This window comes from Ursus arctos, unplaced genomic scaffold (assembly GCF_023065955.2).
Source record: "Ursus arctos isolate Adak ecotype North America unplaced genomic scaffold, UrsArc2.0 scaffold_16, whole genome shotgun sequence".
Taxonomy (NCBI): Eukaryota; Metazoa; Chordata; class Mammalia; order Carnivora; family Ursidae; genus Ursus; species Ursus arctos.
Window position 1 is genome coordinate 15,189,569 of NW_026622830.1, and position 19,403 is coordinate 15,208,971.

Consider the following 19,403-nt stretch of genomic DNA (forward strand, 5'->3'; position numbering starts at 1 on the left):
GGGAGGCAAAGGGGGGAAATATTTACCGGGACTGACCACACAACATGCCTTCATTAACTGCCACAATCATTTCTCCTTAAATTCTACAACTTTAAGAAAGCAAGCAGCCCTGCCAACAAAATTTAAAGTATGACAAGACAAAACAGGAGGTATTAGTCAACAGGCACAAAGCTTCAGGTAGACAAGATGACTGTCGACCGTCCTAGCGATCTGCTCGACCGCATCGTGCCCGCAGTTAGCAACTCTGTATGGTACACCTACACATTTGCCGAGAAGGCAGACCTTATGTTAAGTATTCTTATCACAAGAGCAATAATAATAAAGAGAGTGGGAGGAAAAGAAAGACAAGGTGATGAGCAACCAACACGAAGATGACTAGGAATATTCCATTTCTACCACTAAGGTAAGAAAAGTAAATTTACAGAAAAGCTCAAATTGAAGAGATGACAGAGTCTGAGAGAGGAGAAAGTGGGGACTAGGTGCCTGACTGAGACCGACAGGCTCAATGCGACAGAGATAGGACCCTCGGAGAGAATATCGAATGTTTGCCAGGAGTAAGACTCCTCCACAATAGACACCTTTGTTTTCACAGAGGTTATGTTTGGTCAAACTGAAAGTGTTCTGAAAATAATAATGCCTTTTTGGTTAGCATGACATTTCCCAAACAACAGCATAATTACTGCATAACCCATAGTTACAAAGTAAATAGCAACAGAAGGCAAAAATTAAGTTGTTCCAACAAGAACTATTTACACAAATAATGAAATGCAAAGCTTGTCAATCTGCAGGATGTTCTGAATGAGCATGAAAAAAACCATCTGAGTCAATTGTAAATACTCCTCTAATATCATAAAATTCCCAGTAATACACACTAAAGCTGAAACCATTCTTCCTCGTCACTGTAGTCCCCATCACACATTATCTGAAAGATGACTCTTTTACTGCTTTGTAGCTTTAATCAAGTACCTAGTATGTGCCTGGAGCTCATGGTTTGTCTTTTCAGGTAAGAAAGCACCCAAGGATTAACAGAGACAGGAAGCAACCTGGGGATTTGGGTTCTCCGCCTCACTCTGGCATCAAGTAGGAAAGCTGCCTTTTAATGTCTCTGGACTTCAGATCCTCAAACTATGAAAGGCAGAAGAAACCTCACCTTGCCTCCTTCACAGGAGCACTGTAAGCATCACCAAACTAAAGAGGAAAGTATGTATGTACCCTTAACTATATTAAATGCTATATTGACCTAATGTGATGATAACATTACCGTCATCAGCAAACACAGGCATATCACAAGTCTGGGCTTCTCCTGTGTTTGGATTATTTGTTACTGCTCAAAGATAGACAGATATAGATACAGACAGATATATATATATATATATATATATATATATATATTTTTTTTTTTTTTACTAAAGTAAAAAGTGAATACTAATAAAATAAGTATACTTAAGTATTAAGTATACTTAATATAATGTGGACCCAAAACATAAAGTCTTATAATTCTCTTCTAGAATTCTACCATACTTAGAAAAATAAACTTGATTCAAATGACTCCAAACTACATTCCATTTAATCCTTCCTCTAACCCAGTGGGAAAAGCAGGACAGGTGGTATGACGCTTTTTACAGACCACGAATCCGAAAATTCAACAGAGGAGTGATCCATCCCCGGTCCCGGCTGAGGCCAGGGTCATTCGCCCATCTTCTGGAACGGGTGAACATTCACTCTCCTCGCTTCCCACAACGCCCAACTTTCGGGACGATGAATATTTCATCAGGCATGGGACGCCGCCGCCGCCTCTCGGGACGGCGAGGGAGCTCCACACAGGAGGCCCCCTGCGCGGGAAGTCGGAGGGGGGCGTCTACTGGCAGCAAGCGTGTGCTGCATCGGAAACGGTGTGAGCGACACGATCTGGAAATTGCCCGTGTGCTAACAATTTAGGAGACGAGGGTGGGTACAGAGAAAAACTGCACGGACCAGAGATGGAAGGGAAAGCACGCACGCGCTGGGAAGCTCTGAACGCGAGAGCCCTGCCCGCTGTGGGTGAGCCATTTCCACCGGGGCAGCCTGACGTCAGTCTCTTTGGGGACACGCTCTCTTCGGGAATGCAGGTCTGCTTTTAAAATGAAAGTCCGTGTGGAATCACTAGGGAGAGGGGTTGCCTGCAGTCCAGTCCTCCGACGATGTTTCGGGAAGGGGGGCGGGGCAGGAGGTAGTTTGCACGCACTACCGCACTTAACTCTCAGAGACACATGAAATCCACCCGACAGGCGCTAGCAACAGCTCACGTGGCAGATGAGGAAACGGAGGCACGGACAGGAAGGGACACGAGCCCAAAACGACAGCCAGTGAGTGCCGCCGTCGGGACCGGAACCCTGAAGGTCGCCCGCGGTGACGTTCAGTACCCGGCATGCTGCCTTGGCCGACCCAGCGGTCACCGAGGTACCGGCACACACGGGCCTCGCAGGTGTTCTCACAAACCCCTAAGCCCTTCTACACAGCTGTGAATTAGACCGTCTTCCTGCCTAAGAACCGGGATGGACAGAATGACCAGAAAGCCCAAGGGGCTGTGGCTTTCTCGGTAGCACGTCGATGAACGACTACCGGCCGTGCCTCCCGTCTGAGCCGTCTTCTCCAGACCTCTCCCTCCCAACACTGTCACCTCACGACCTCAGGCACAACAGCGTCGACCCCCAACAGGAAGGGGAAGAAAGGAAAAGAGATCGCCCTCCACTCAGAGTCACTGCTGCCGGGAGTAAACATGTCATCGAAGACAAAAGCTGCTGCATTCTGTCGTGTTTCCCGTGAGTGGTGGAGCACCGGGATTTGTCAGTAAATGTGCTCCTGTCCGGAGAGGGAATGAGGTAAGGAATGTATCTCAGGGAACGAGAAAATGCCACATCATGTTTTTTCCTCTAAAGGCACGAGGCTACCTGAGCAAATACTACCTTCAGAATCCTAAAAGAGATCCTTTCTTGAGATGGGGGTGAGAAAATCGGCATAAATCTCCTTGTCTTCGCAACACGGCATGTCCCAGGAATACAGATGACTGAAGCGTCAAGAGCCCACGTGAGAACAAGATGGGAGAAGCAGCTGAGAAGGAAGACTGCACAAGTATCTCTGAAGCTCAAAGGAAGGAGGGTGAACAGAGATACGTCTAGGTGAATGAGAGCACAATTCCGAGTCACGGCTGAGGCGTCAGCAATAAGAAAAATAATTTACATTCACCTCAGCTGAAAACTTCGAGCTCTTGCTTTCTAGACTAGCAACTAATTTACAGTAAAAATATTTTTTAGTCTTTGGAACCTTCTAACTGATGAAGAATAAATAATACTAAACCTTTTCTTTTTCTTTTCTGACTTCAAATTTTTAGCAAAATTAAAGGAACTAAACCAAACCTGGCTTCGGTTGTAATGAGATTAATACTTCAGAAATTTCAGGTTCTGACTACAGCAATTAGGAAATCCAGTCCTCCAGGAACCTCTTCACCTGTTAATACCAATCCAGGAACATTGATACCTCTGGCGTCTAACAGTGTTTGCCAGGAGACTGATGACTCACCTTCTGTTATACAGGTGTTATGACTACGTTAGTGTCTAATTAGTTTATATAAACAGCATCAGACTGTGGCAGAGAGATACCTCTGAATCAATCTACTTGTTACTAATAAAACAGAAAGCAAGAAACAATATTAACTACAAAAAGAAAAAAGCTATAAAGGCTTGAAGTATGTAACTTGCTTCTCAAAACTGAACGGCTAAAGCACAGGCCTTACAAAAGTGACAATTAGAGAAAGCTTAATTCTCTGTTTACGAATAGGTTTATGAAGTGATCAACTTTAAAATCACTACAAACAAATGTCTGTCAACAGAGGACTGGCTGAATAAACTACGGTTCACCTGCACAACAGAATATAAGCATCAGAAAGAAAGGAATGAGGACTATGTCTATACAATGCTACGGAGTAATTTCTAGGTCATATGGTTAAGTGAAAACAGAAAGGTAGATGGAAGTGTGTAAACTGCTTATTTAAGAATGGAAGTACAAATATACATGTATTTGTAAACAGATATAATCAAAATATAACAACAAAAAAGGGAAAAAACAGTAGAGGGCTTAGGAATGGAAGCTAAGTCAAATTCTGTTTTGCAGATTTACCTTTGGAACTGAATAGTTTATATACTTATAAACTGAAGCAATAAAAAGCAATATCTAAAAATAGAACACAAAACAACAAATCTATCTGCATATTGTGTCTGTGACATAACAACATAGACAGAAATTATTGTAAGCGACTTTAACAGAGTGATTTTGAGTGCATCTCAGCTGGGATATGGCCTAAGGACTAACAGAACTGCAGTACAAATATTGAACTGTTTTCAGTAATTACTGTTGGTGGAAGTGTTGGTATTGAGATTCTGAGGATGGCATGTGTATTGCGGGACATAAACCAGAAGAACAGTTACACTGTTGCTGCTAGGAAGTGCGACTTCAGCAGGAAGGAATGAATTACAGATGAGGGATCAGTGTGGTCGTAAGTATAAGCCCTGTGGTATTGAACCTGTACTAGAAATAGCATAACAACTCATGAGTTTGTAATAAACATACTTTCTGGTTTTATCCACTGAGAAGGCCTGGAAAAAAATGACCTAACTGCAATGAACCTACCTTGTACCCCGACTATGGTCTCTAAATACCATTTCCCACTAAAAGGAAGCAGAAAGTTCCCTCAAAAAATGGCTGTTTCCAAGAACTAAACAAACAAACAAAAGAGTAGAATGGTGGTTGCCAGGGGCTGGGGGTTTGGGGAGAAGGAAAGATGTTGGTCAAAGGGTAAAAACTTCTAGTAATAAGATGAGTAAGTTCTGGTGATCTAATGTATGGCACGGTGACTATAATTAACAATATTGTATCACATACTTGAAAGATGTTAAGGGAACAGATCTTAAAACCTATCAATACACACACACCACAAAGGTAATTACATGTGGGTATAAAAGTATTAACTAACCTGACTGTGGTAATCATTTCACAATATATACATGTATTAAATCATCACGCTGTACACCTTCAACTTACATATGTTCTCTGCTAATAACATTTCAATAAAGCTTTAAAAATGTGGCTATTTCCAGGTTTGGAGCGGGAAATGTACAACGTGAGCCTGGGACATCTCGTCACACTAGAAAGAAAGGAAGCCATGAGAAAAACTACCGGGGAGTATATATATATACATCGCTAAGCCAGATTCTTTTAAAAGAAAAGAACAAACTACTGGGATCACATCAAGATGGAAGAATTCGAACATAAAAAAAAATAATAACTTCAAGGCTTGAAACACACCAAATATTTTAAATCCATATTGTTATTTTTCCCATATAAATTATAGCTGAGATGATATAGTTAATGAAGCACTTCACTACAGAAATATTTCAGTTGGCAAATGGCAAAGGAATGATCACATGTCACCACTTCGCAGCCCCGGATGAAGTACTGCACCCAGGCAATGGCCCTCAGTGGCTGATACAAGAGAAGAAGCGAGACGAGCCTGTACCCAGGTATTCTGAACCTCCTGACGGAAGTACACATGCCACCCATGAAATTTCCTGCCCAAAAGGAACTGATTTTAGTCTGAGCAAGCCAAGAGCAGCCTGCAGACCCCTGGGAAGCCCCATACACCCTCTTAAGGAACCTGTGAGATCCAACTATTTTCATAGCAATAGAGAGACATTATTTGCCTTTTCTACTGTGTTGGCATTTGCACTGACGATGCCAAAGCAACGGTGAGTAAAACTGCCAGCCGCTCGGTGTGCATCACGCGGCCCCAGATGGCCCCAGTAGCCACCACGTCCTTCGTGACCACAGGCTGCAGGTAAAAATCCAACCAACCACCAGCCAAGCAAAGAACAATTCCCTGAAGAATGTCCTTGAGAAAGGAGTAAAAAGTATTAATTTTCTTTAAGTTCAACCTTTGAGTATATGTCTTAATATTATCTGTGATGAAATGGGAAGTTTGCATTAAGCACTTCTGCTGCGCACGGAGACAGGACGGTGGTCTCGAAGCAGAGTACTTGTGAAATAAGCGATGATCTAAACCAGCTGCTTCTATCGTGGAACACCATGTTTCCTTGAAAGAATGACAAATTGGTTATTCGGATTTGGGCACTTGGAAGCCCCTTTCTCAAAAATGAGCAAAGTGAGGCTTGTCACCTCAGGGGAAACAACAGAGAGTGTTTGTTGCCAAAGATAAAATTCAAACTTTTAGACATTAGGTTCTATCCTCCCAGTGGAGGCCGGGAAATTTGACGATGTGCACTAATCTTTGAAAACTCATTTCAAAACAAATGGGCCATAAATTCAGACAAAATGCTTGGGGAGTCCTTTTGTTTCTATAAAATGGCAGATAAAGTTTCAAGTTCCCAGAAAACATCAAGACACATTAATTTAAACATGAGTAAATAAAGCATCTCTGCTACCATATAGATTATGATTTTAAATTACAAATAAAGTAGTAGTAATTCCCAGCTCCCACCAAATGTCTAATATCTGAAGTGTAAAACAAAAGCAAAAAGCCCAACTTCTTAAACAACAAGCAATCAACTATGTCCTGACAGCTTCATAAAGCTTCTTTGTAAAAACCCACAGAAATCTCTACTTCACAATCACATTTGGAGCTCTGATCTAGGAAAGAAGGGCTAAGATAAAGTTTCATGAAATCATAGGCTGTTGTCATCCTCCCGGGGAAACCTCAGGGCTAAAATGTATCCCTCCCTACCACAAAGAACCATCTGAATGGCTTTAACTACCCAGGGAATCCAGACAATGAATCTTGTTCAGGTTCTGTTACTTTTATCAAATTAATTTTGAATTGACAGTTCGATGGTTTTATATCCTAATGGGTCCATTATCACACAACTGCAGAGAGGTATTAGCTTAGCTCTTTGGGCTGTATTAGGAATCTATTTTTAATTTCTCTGATACACTCAGGAAACAATCTAAAAGAGTACTAAATACTTCCCAAAAAAGAAGGGCACAGTGGGCACGATTTACTTCATCAAAGAGCTGGCCTTCAGTCCCACGCCTCTCTGCTCACACACCCACATCCTTTGGGCCCGAAATACAATCTCTCAGTGCTTCCTGGATCCCACGTTCCTCCAGGCCTCCACACATACACGCTGCCCTGTCTCTGTCTGGAAGGCCCTTTCTCTGCTCTAGCTCAAGAATTCCTACTGTCTTTCAAAAAACACTTCAAATGAGACTTCCGGATGCCTTCTTCCCTGGGGTTCCTGCTGGGGTTCTTGCTCCCTCTTCTGGGCTCCTACAGCAATTTTTATATGCACCGTATAAACAGAACTGACCACAATAGCCTAGAGAAGATGGTTAAGAGGATGGGCTCTGGAACCAAACTGCTTTGGTTCAAATCCCTGCTGCGCCACTTCCTATCTGTACACCTGTAATCCATTACTTACTCCTTCGAACCTCAGTTTGCTTATCTGTAAAATGGCAGCAATGTTACCTGCCTCCTGGGATGGTTATAAGGACTGACCTAATACACATTAAGGACTTAGTCCAATGCCTGGTACATCATAAGTTCTCAATAAATGTAAGCTATTATTAGCACAACGTATCAAAGTTATTTAATTATCTGTCTTTTCTGCTCCACTATCAACTCTCTCAGGGTAGGTATTTGTTGAAATTAATTCAGAGACTGGGTCAGTGTTTCACCAAAAATAATGTGCTAACTTAAAGCCAGGCAACTGCTAGGTGTTAGGAATACAAAGATGAGTTGAATTAAGTCCTGGCTGTCAAGGTTCTTGCAATCTTGCCTATTCACACAAAATAGACACAGAGGACTTCAATGAATAGAGACTGAGTTCATGTGGGGGCCCACTACTATCAATTCTATTGACAGAATGAGTCATAAGAAATCTGGACATAACTTCATTTGAATAAAGAGGAAACTTACTCCGAAAGCTAATATACCAAGAGCTAATAAATCAATAATACTTGCAAAGTTATTAAGACTGAAAAGTACTAGATCAGCTAGCTCTGCAGAAGCTCTGGCTAACTCTATTTAGACCAAAATTAAGAAAATCGATGTAGAATTTTTTAAACACCTCATTGTGTTTTTTAAAAAATTTTAAGCAAGTAATACATTCCCGTTGTAAAAAGTTAAAACTAAAGTTCTCCTCAAAGTAATGACTCATCAAATAATTTCATATCCTGTGTTTTATCTCTGCAGTCGCATGTGCACATATATACAGAAATATGTAGCGTGTTTTGTGGTTATCAGAAATTTACACAAATGCTATCAGTTTGCATTACTTTGCATTTTATTATTACACAGATTCCTATATATACACGGGTATGTTTCTTGACTCTGTTCTCTACACACTAATCTGTGTTCTAGTCTTGTGCCAATTACCACGATGCTTTCATTGCTGTGGTTTTGTGCGTTTTGACATCTGGTGGTGTACGTCCAACCTCATTGTTCTTGTTCAAAACATCTTGGATACTTTACATTTCCATATAGGAAGTAACGATGGCACAATGTCTTGACACCTAGGTATCTAGGTTTTCAAGTGTAGGGATGTCAAATCATAAATAATAATATTCTCTACAGCTCTAACATTCCCGTCTTTAGTAACACTCTTTCCGCTTTGCTCTCGAAGTTTTTTGGGACCTTCTCCCTTTTCAACTTGATCGACTCTGCCAAATGTCAGGTCCTTTCCAAGAACCAACGTTTAGTTTTACTAATCGACTTTGTTGTTTGCTTCCTAATTCACTAAATTCCGCGTTTATCTTTATCCTATTTTGTCTTACTTACAATCTTTCTTGTTTTCTAAAAAGAAAATCATTTATGGCTATAAATCTCCCTCTGAATACCATTTTTGCTGCATGCCATAGGTTTAATTTACAGAGATCTGAATTCTGTAGGGTACTTGTAATTCATTTCTAAATAGTTTACAATTTCTATTTTATCTTGAAAACAAATACTTGAAGATATACTCTTACATTTCCAAGTGGAACAAAGTGGTTTTAGCTACTTAATTGTTAATTTCTACTTTTCTTGTGTTACAGTCAGTGAATGTGGCCTGTGTGATTTCTGTATGAGATTTCTTTCTAAACACTTTATTTTTTTTTTTAATTTTATTTATTTATTTGACAGAGAGACAGCCAGCGAGAGAGAGAACACGAGAGGGGGAGTGGGAGAGGAAGAAGCAGGCTCCTAGCGGAAGAGCCTGATGTGGGGCTCGATCCCAGAACGCTGGGATCACGCCCTGAGCCGAAGGCAGACGCTTAACGACTGTGCCACCCAGGCGCCCCTCTTTCTAAACACTTTAAAACAGATTTTGTGAATATTCCATATAGGTTTTAAAAGTGTCATGGATACTTGAAAAGTGTTCTTATTTTCTGTTTTATCAAACTTGTTAATTGTGATAACTCTTGGTTTTTTTATCTAACTGAAATGTCCATTTTTGAGAGAACACGAAGCCTTCCTCTATGACTGCCGTTTTCTCTTCGCTGCTTGTATTTCTAGCAATTTGGGAGAGTCCACATGCTTACAGAAGTTCACCACTTAGGTCTTCAGGCCAAGTACACCTTCCAGCAATATAAAATGTATCTTTCACATGTGAGAGTCCTTTGTCTTGGATTCAGTTTTACCTGATATTAATATTGTTTCACCCACTTCCTTTTAGGGAGGATTTTGCCCAGTGGGTCTTCTTCCATTCTTCCATTTTAAACTTTTCAGTGATACTTTATTTTAGTTATATCTCTTACAAACAAGATTTAGCTGGATTTTGACTGTTATTTTGATCTCAAGGTGATTTTTTTTTTTAATGTTTTATTTATTTGAGAGAGAGAAAGCGAGCATCGACAGGGGAGAGGGGTAAAGGGAGAGGGAGAAGCAGACTCCCCACTGAGCAGGGAGCCCAATGTGGGGCTCAATCCCAGGACCCTGGGATCACAACCTGAGCCAGAGGCAGATGCTTAACCAGCTGAGCCACCCAGGGGCCCCTCAAGTGTGCTTACACGTACTGTGATCACCAAAGCGTTTACATTTGGGCTGCTGTCCATTGGGTCACTGTGCTCCAGCCACGATGGGCTTCGTTCTCTTCTGACACAAGCCCACCACGTCCTGCTTCGGGACCTTTGCAGGTGTTGACCCTCTTCATTCAGGTCTTAGCTGAACGTCCCCTCGCTCTGCAAGGCATACTATCTCATACTGTGGCTTTTTTTTCTTTAAACAGCCATTATTACCTGAGCAGATAGACTAGCTGTTCCCCTCAGCACCGTGAGCTCCAGGGCAGGGCGGCCTCATCTATTGCGTTGACCCCCCTGGCATTAGACTGAAAGATTACAGTGTGTTTCTGGAGGATTCATGAGCCAAACTGGATTTAAGTTTACAGCCTTTCGCGGCTTTATGACCAGCAAAGTGGGAGCGTCTGAATTCTCCTAGCAGCAACATCTGCAATGCAATTTGAGGATTCTGAAGCTTTCTGTCACAATAATGACATCTGATACCCAGAAGTTATTTCATCTTGCCTAGATACTCATGGAACTGAGAAAATCAGTCCTTACGGATATGCCGAAGACAAATATGTGGGCAACAGAGAGCAGCAAAAATGATTCAAATCTCACGCGTCGACTAATAACTGAGTGAGTGACTAGCTGACAGCAACAGGTGATGCTGAGCGAGTAAACGAATGCACACGTGACAAAGCAAACGAAGCTGGGCTCTAGCGTGGCTTCCGTGACTACTCGGCTAACTAGCCTCAGGTGAGTTCTTCTGGTCCTCAGTACAAACTGTGGCATTCCTGCTACTGTACAACAGTAGACATCATGTTATGGAAGAAGGATGTCATTACCTTGAGGCCAGAGATTAGGAGAATGGAAAGTCAGGCCTAGAAAGGCCTCCCAGAATCCAGTTATGACGCCCAATCTGAGTTCTTTTATAAACAACAACAGAACCATGACAGAATTTAGGAGTGTGAAAGTTAAAAATCCCTAAAGAGAACATTCTTTTCCAAAAATATTCAGAAAAGGAATGCAGACTCCTTAGCTTACTTCCCCCCCCCCCAATTTTTTATTGAATCTACTCATTAAATCTCTGTGAACATTAACAAGTGTCTGTGGTTGAGGGAGAATGTTCCACTGCAGAGGAAGGAAAAACACACCCAGTTTTTCATAAGAAACTTTGGAACAATTTAATATTCAACCTCAGGCAAAATTCAGAGTAATCTTCTCAGAGAGCCTAAAATTAGGATAATGGTTAGCAAAACAGCAAAGACGCTATAAACCAGCGTGAACCGCCCTCTGGTCTAACTCCTAAAGATAAAGTCACGATCCCAAATAAATGACGAAAGACAGTGCGTCCTCATTCGATGAGTATTTCTTTTACCATTAACAACTCTAAGCTCGACAAAAAGAAGAATGGCAAGTGAATCAAGGATTTTTAAAGCAAAGAAGATGCCACTCATCAGGAGCCCCAGAACTGCTCAAACGTCAGTCAAAACGTCGTCTCAAACTCACGAGGCCGTCAGCCCGGGAGCGGCTGCCAGCATGGCCAGGGGCTTGCACAGCACAAGAAAATGCGCTGGCACTTTTGGTGAAGTGACAGAAGTGGGTGTGCGATATGGCAAATAACCCCCCCAGCAGACACGACGGCTGCTACTTACAAACTCATAGTCTCCATCCTGCGGCACTTTCCAGTCTGAGGAGTTCCTCAGGGGACCAGGTACACTCTGGCCGAAGCTGTTGATCTGATTTTCCTTTTCTTTTTGTTCAAAGTATTCAAGGAAAGATGGTTTGGCAGGCTGCATGGTCTCATCCCTTCCTGAAAACCAAGAATAATAAAAGGTGAAAAACGGTGTCTTCGATTTCAGAGACGTTTAATAAATACATCCATCTCCAGATGGGCTTCAGCCTCTGTGTCAGTGGCTTTTCTCTAGATAAGGACTCCTATGAGAATCTAGTGAAAACTACAGGAAAATGCACAAACGCTCACTCCAAATGCTTCTCATGGAATTTCAGGGGCTTTAAGGGCCCCCTAAAATACATGCAAATATTTCCCCATGGCCCCCTTTTTCTGGGTGGAGAGATTTGAGTGAGGTAACAACTCTGAGTAAGCTGCAAATAGTACTTTGTGGGTCTCCTATAGCAAAAAATTCCCATGATATTTAGACTGAAAACAGAGAAGCAAGCAAAGATATTTACTTATCATCTACGTATACAACATTTTCTATAGCTAATGGAGTAGGGAAGGGAGATAATACAGGAGGGTGACTTCCCTTTGATATTCTCATGATCTGATTGGACTAACAGGAAAAATATGCATGAAAACGCAAATATAAGTAAATCATATTCCATCCACTCCAGGAAATACTATGTAAAGTTTAAAAGCCTATTTACAAATGGCTTACAATTAGGCTAGAAGTTGAAGATAGAATACAGTATAGTATAGACATTATGATCTCAACTGTGTAAAATCATATACATAGGAGAAAAAAAAAATGGAGGAAAATATACCAAAATGTTAACAGGATTTGTCTCTCATAGTAGATCTCAAGTTCTCACTCGAGAGGAGATCTTGCAAGCCGGGGTGGCAGGGAAGACTGGCAGGGGGTGCTTATCCCTGAGCAAAGAATCAGTAGTTATTAGCAGCAGTTGGCAAACGGAGCAGAATACAGCAGTTATTGGTTGGTAACTGGTGGCGAAAACAATAATTTTACCTGGCACACCTTAACACCCCAGCTAGCTGAACATACCTACTTCACAGAAGTTCCGATTAGTATTCTAATACTGGGAAGTATGGAAGTTTTCTCCAGTGCTTTCCATGAACACGTGGGTTTATACTGCCCTTTTCCCCAGTAATCAGGAAAAAAGACCAAAAGGTGCAGAGCCTTAAGAAGTGGGCGGAGAGGGGTCTAGAAGATAAAGACCAGGACGAGTGTCTCTCCAGACATCCTTGTTCCATGCACTCTTATCTCCCGACGTCTGCCTGGTCCGGCTTCAAGCCGGCACCCTGACTGCCTCTCAGACGTTTGTCATCTCACTTTGACCACTGCCAAGTTCAAGTGCAGCCAATCCCAGATCTGCCCACTTCCAGATGCTTCCAAAAGCCTACTTCACTGTTGCCTCCTCACTTATTAGTGATGAAACAGAGTGTTTACTAAGACCAGTCAATGAGTATGTGCTGAATGTGTATTGTTTCGTTCGTTCTAGGCGCGATATTAAGTGCTTTTCACACTTACTTCATTTTTAAGTTAAATTTAAGGTATTATTTTACAATCTAAGTTCTGAAGGAACTACACCAAAATAAAACTTATCCAAGTGGAGGTGTTCTGGATTTGCTGACAAGTCCTTTTGTTCAGTCCCCTCCTCTGGGCCCAGAAACAACCCGGCAGCAAGCCTACATACAGTCCTACACATACAGCAAGAGTATTTAGCGAGCCTTCTGGAAGCATACAACGGCGACAGTAGATAGCGCTCTTTCATAAGGAATCTCCCGCTGGACAGGCCAACCGGCCAAACAGAACAGAAAGTCCTGAAACAAAACAGAGAGCCCAAATGGCTTTCTAAACAGCTAGTTAGTTACTTAGAAAAAGACTGAATTGGATCCACACCTTGCACTTTAAACCAGGAAAACTCCACATGGGTAAGAGCTCTGATTATAAGAACAGGAACCATAAATACCATAAGAGAACTTGTGTGGATGCACTCGAAACCTGGGTGTGGTTTCTGACTATGACAGAAACCCAGATGCAATGAAAAATGGATAAATAAAAGCCTTTTGTGTGAAGAAAACACCATACATTTTTTAAAATTAAGTAAGCACACATATAAGCCAAGACAAAAGACAAATGGCGAACTGGACGAAAACATTTGCAACCGGTACCGTAAATGTTTTTAAAGAAAATACATTTTTTAAAGAATTTTCTTTAAAAAAATTTAAGAGTTCCTGGTATTAGGCAGATAAGTGCCTACACACACACACACACACACACACACACACACGTGTGCGCACACACACAAAATTCCTAAAATCTACCAAAAGACGACCAAAAAAAGGTAGAAAGATGGGCTAAAGACTTGAAAGGATAGTACGGTTGACCCTTGAACAAAGCAGGGGTTAGGGCACCGACCCCCATGCAGTTGAAAATCATGTATACCTTCTGACACCCCCAAAACTTAACTATTAATAGCCTACTGTTGACTGAAGCCTTACTGATAACATAAACGGTCGATGAACACACATTTTGTATGTTGTATTATATACTGTATTCTTATAATAAAGGAAGCTAGAGAAAAGAAAAAGTTATTAAGAAAATCATAAGGAAAAGAAAATACACTTACAGTACTATATGGTATTTATCGAAAAAATCTGCTTATAAGTGGACCTGCAGAGTTCAAACCCGTGTTGTTCGACTGTATACACGCAAAGGTATCCAATTAGTCCTTAAACATGAAAAAAAAAATGCTTGGGTTCACACACGGTAAGAGAAACTCAAACCAAAACTATTGAGAGATGTGATTTCTTACATTTCCAAAGTGCAGAAATTCAAAAGCTTGATCACACCCTACCTGTTGGTAAGGCTGTGGGGACATGGGCACACTCATCCTTCGCTGAACTGGCGTGCAAAACAGTACAAGCTCTACAAAGGGGATCTGGCAGGAGCTGAATATCAAAGTATGAAAAGGGAAGGTACAAAAGAATCCAGGTGTGTTGTATTTGAACTGGAGGTATGAACATGAGCTCATAATTTAAAAAAGAAAATTCCAAGCGTCTTTGATTAAAAAGCCTTAGAGCAATAACACCCCATTATCAACGAGCACACCTGGTGCTCAGAAGTTGGTTTACAAATACTATCCCCCACTCAAAGGAACTAAGGCTTCTTAAGGGAAATAGCTGACTTCAAGGCTAGGGCAGGAAAAGTACAAAGTGGGCCTGGAACATCTTTTATGCCGTCAAAAGCAAGCAAGTACTCAAAAACTAATGGGTATATATCAACAGGAAACAGGAGCCACCTTGAGGGGCTCCCACTGGTAAATTCTGGGACACTTTCTGCACCAAAAAGATCTCACTGAATAAAAAGAATCTATGAGCTCGGAGTAATAATCGAACAGTAAAGGGGTTTGGGAGAAAAGGGTATTGTCAGGAGATTATACCACTTGACAACTGTATTATCGGAACAAAAGAGACTAGCCTCTTTTTAAAGAAATACACACAGATTATCTCCTTTCTTAGAAAATACACGATGTGTGAAAGTAAGCTGCACATACTACACACCAACCCCTCATTACTTCTGTCACTTCGTATTTATTTACCCATTCATCTTTATATATGCAGAGAAATGACTGAATTGAGTTCATCAATAAAAATGGCAACTCTGGATAGAAAGAACAGGTAATTTAAAATATGTTCTCCTGTGGAATTGTTACAAAAACCACAAAGACATTATTTTCTTAAAGCATCACATCCAACAATAAAAACCGTACAACTGGGATTCTGTATTTCTACGATGCTTCATTTGTTCCTTTCAGTTGCAATACAGGCGGATCTTAGAAATTCAAGTCTCTAAACCAGGGATGAGACATTAAAGAAAACCTTTCTGTGGCCTAATTCTAAACCATATCATAAAAAACAAAGGAATGTTTGTTAAGCCAGAGCATAATCATTTGTCTAACTTCTAAAACTGTTTAGATGAGAAAATGAAACACATGCTTCCTTTATATTTGAGTTTTTTCTTTTATTTGATGACAACAGCCTTTCCCAGGTCACTTGAAACTTTCTAATATTTTTGAAGGTAAATCACCAACTATTATTTGTCTCTTTCAATAGCTGAGGGTCGGAAGTAAGAAACTATCTAAAACATCTTTGCTTTCACCTTTTGATATTAATACCAGGGAGTTGATTAGAGCTGATATTTATTAGAGACCAAAGCTCCAAAAACTAGACAGAATTTTGTAAAAAGAGAGTTTTGATCTAATCACACATTCAGATATGAGCTGGAAGTAAAATTCACACATGTACACAAAATGTAATTATAGTCAAATGATTAAATGCTCTCACGTAACAGATTACAAAAAAGCTGACGTTGATTTTGGAGACAACACTAAAAAATCCCTATCCTAGGGTTCTAAGATCTAGATTTTGGTCTGACTATAAGATCCTGGGAAAACCATTGGTTCCGAGCTACAAAAAGAGGCCACTGGACCATTACTTCCTATGTCCCTTTGCAGCTCTGAAAATGTCATAATTCTGTGAATTGGCAGTAGCTTATGAAAACATATTTATGCTCAGTTACCAATAACCACTGAAAAACGGTTCTTACCTCCAGAGGGATCATGACACTTGATAACCTCTAATCTAAAATATGCCACAGGGGCACCTGGTGGCTCAGTCCATTGAGCATCTGACTCTTAGTTTCGGCTCAGGTCATGATCTCAGGGTCCTGGGCTCAAGCCCCGCGTCGAGCCCCACGTTGGGCTTCTGTACTCAGCACAGAGTCTGCTTGTCCCTCTCCCTCTACTCCTCCCCTCGCTTACATGTGCTCTCTTTCTTTCTAATAAGTAAATAAAACCTTTAATAAATAAATAAATAAAATATGCCACAACTGAGATGTGTATGGGCATAAACCAAAGACCAGACGAAAGCAAAAACAGTTAGGACTTAACAAAATACTTGTGACAAGACTGTTTCTGACTCTTTGAGTTTTGTTGTTGTTGTTAGTGGGGTTATTTTAGAAGGAGGGAAGAAGCAGGGAAGTCTTTCTTAAAACAGATGGAAGAGGTGACCACATTTTTCTTGGCTCAAATTGTAATAAAGATATCACCTAGAGATGCTGGTCATAAAAATGTTTTATATAACTAAAGCTGAAGACATGAATGAATCCACTGGTAGGAGAAGCCAACTCAACTAGCAAGAATAAGCAAGCATTCAAAAAAAAAAAAAAAAAAAAAGGTCTATTTGTGATTCCTGTGTTTAGTGATTCCAGAAATTAACTGCCTACATCACAATATTCTTTCTTTATGTGTTAGAGTGCTTCTTGGATTAAGTTTATATGGAGCAGTCAGTGCTCCTGCTGTGACCAACATTTTCTTAGTAACACTGTAATTAAGTTATAGCACCTGTTCTCACTCTAATTTTATAGACTGATAAAAATTCTCAATAACCATAACTGCATTACTGTAATGATTAACATCTCAGATAAAATGTTTGCAAAAAATGGCCATGATCGGGGCGCCTGGGTGGCTCAGTCATTGGGTGACTGCCTTCGGCTCAGGGCGTGATCCCAGAGTGCTGGGATCAAGCCCCACATCAGGCTCCTGCGCTATGAGCCTGCTTCTTCCTCTCCCACTCCCCTTGCTTGTGTTCCCTCTCTCGCTGGCTGTCTCTATCTCTGTCAAATAAATAAATAAAATCTTAAAAAAAAAAAAAGGCCATGATCGTTTCTGCCCAGTATCCTTGGTATCCTTGCCCGTTATTAGCGCCCTCTCACAAGGACTCTGCGCCTGGCCATGGAACTCACTTTGGCCACTGAAACAACAGCAAAAACCTTGTAAGCAGGGACTTGAGAAGTGCTTGCCCATCCTACTACCATGTAAATAAACCTGAGTGAGACTGCTGGATGGCAAAAAACCACATGGCGTGAGGCCCCAGTCAACAGACTATCCTAGTTGAGGTCGTCATGCGTCAGCCAGCCCCGGCCGCCATCACGGCAGCTGGCACTAAGCTTGGGAAGGCAGCTACATTCATCACTATACCACCAGTGCTGCACAGTAAGACCACTAGGTTTGAAGTGGTTTGTTGTGCAGTAGAAACTAACTGAGATGGTTAGTTTCTCTCTCTCCAACCCCCACCACACACACCACTCTGCATCTATAAAAAGAGTTCTGTTCTTTGAGAACTTTCAAAGTCAACTACGGTTTACTGAATACTTTCTAAGTTTCAGGCTTTTTACTAGGAACTTCCGCATGATGCTCCCATCCAAACTTCATGAACACCATATAAACGAAGGACTGAGGGAGGAGGACCTGCACTTATTAGGCACCCAAGTACTAGATGATGCACCACGTCACTTAACCCTCAAATCTTCAGAAATATGTGTTATTATTTCCACCTTATAGATGAGAAATCTGCCTAAGATTATGTAGCTAGTTACCAACAAGGACAGGACGTGAACACTGATCATCAGATTTTAGGTCTGGCGAGCTGCATCTCATACTGCAAATTCTCTGAAATCAAAATGAAAACTCCTGACATGTCAGAACTGCCACTAAGTTGAGTGTAGAAAGAGTGGGGGAATGGAATTTTCCCAGGAACCTTATCTTCGAACTTTTCTTTTGGCACTCCTGGGCTAGATGATCAAGTGTGCTGGACAACAGCCTGTCCGTACTGAAAAGCATGAGAGAATCAGTCCAAGGTGATTAAAGGCAATGCTATCCCCAGGGCTTTGGCTGGCTGGTGGGCTTTTTGTTTCAATGTGAGCTAGGGTATTTTTTCAGATGTATCCCAGGAAATGAAGACGTTCAGCTGAATGATAAGGCCAGAAACCTGAAGCCATAGGGAGAATGGACTGAGCAGAAAAGTCAAACTTTCCAAACAGCCATCTCTTGCTCTGAGTCTTTTATCTAGTGCAGGAAATGCATGAATTCCTATACTATGACTGACCCATTTTTCTTTGCAAGCAGCATACAGCAAGCTCAATGGACAACCTGTCTAAGCTCACAGGCCAGGGGTGAAGTCATAAGCAACTGTATCCTATATTCACTTTTCTTTGAAAAATGCTATATAAAAACAGAAGGACCCAACAACCCAATGTCCATCAGCTGAAGAATGGAAAAATAAAATATGGTAATAGCCACACAATGGAATATCATTCCACAATGAAAAGGAATGAAGTACTCACACGTGCTACGACACGGATGAACCCCGAAAGTATTATGCTAAGTGAAAAGAGCCAGTCGTGAAAGATTACATATCCTATGACTCTATACGAAATCAGAACAGGCAAATCTGTAGAGACAGAAAGTAGATTAGGAGTCGCCTAGGCCTGCGGGGTGAGTGGGTGGGATGGCAAGTCACTGCTAACGGATACGGAGTTTCTTCTGGTGGCGACCAGAATTCTCTAAAATTAGAGTGTCGGCAGAACAGGGTATTATCCACACAATGGTATTATTGAACCACAAAAAGGAATGAAGTCCTGACAGATGCCACAACATGGATACACCCTGAAAACATGAAGTGGAAGAAGCTAAGCACAAAGGCCACATTTTGATTCCAGAATAGGCAAATCCATAGAGACAGAAAGCAGACGAGTGGTTGCTGGGGAGAGGGGGGCGGGTAACAAGAAGTGACTGCTAACAGGACTATGGGTTTTGGGAGGTGTGAAGAAAATGCC

At 41.3% G+C, this 19,403-nt stretch overlaps 1 protein-coding gene across 2 annotated transcripts in view; it reads right to left on the reverse strand.

Moving 5' to 3' along the window:
* Nucleotides 1-19,403, reverse strand: part of STK4 (serine/threonine kinase 4) — an 86,737-nt gene that overhangs the window by 24,847 nt on the left and 42,487 nt on the right. For both annotated transcript variants that reach the window (XM_026503598.4, XM_026503602.4), the window contains exon 10: nt 11,679-11,836. In XM_026503598.4, coding sequence (XP_026359383.1) covers nt 11,679-11,836 — 158 coding nt within the window. The remainder of the gene's footprint in view (nt 1-11,678; nt 11,837-19,403) is intronic.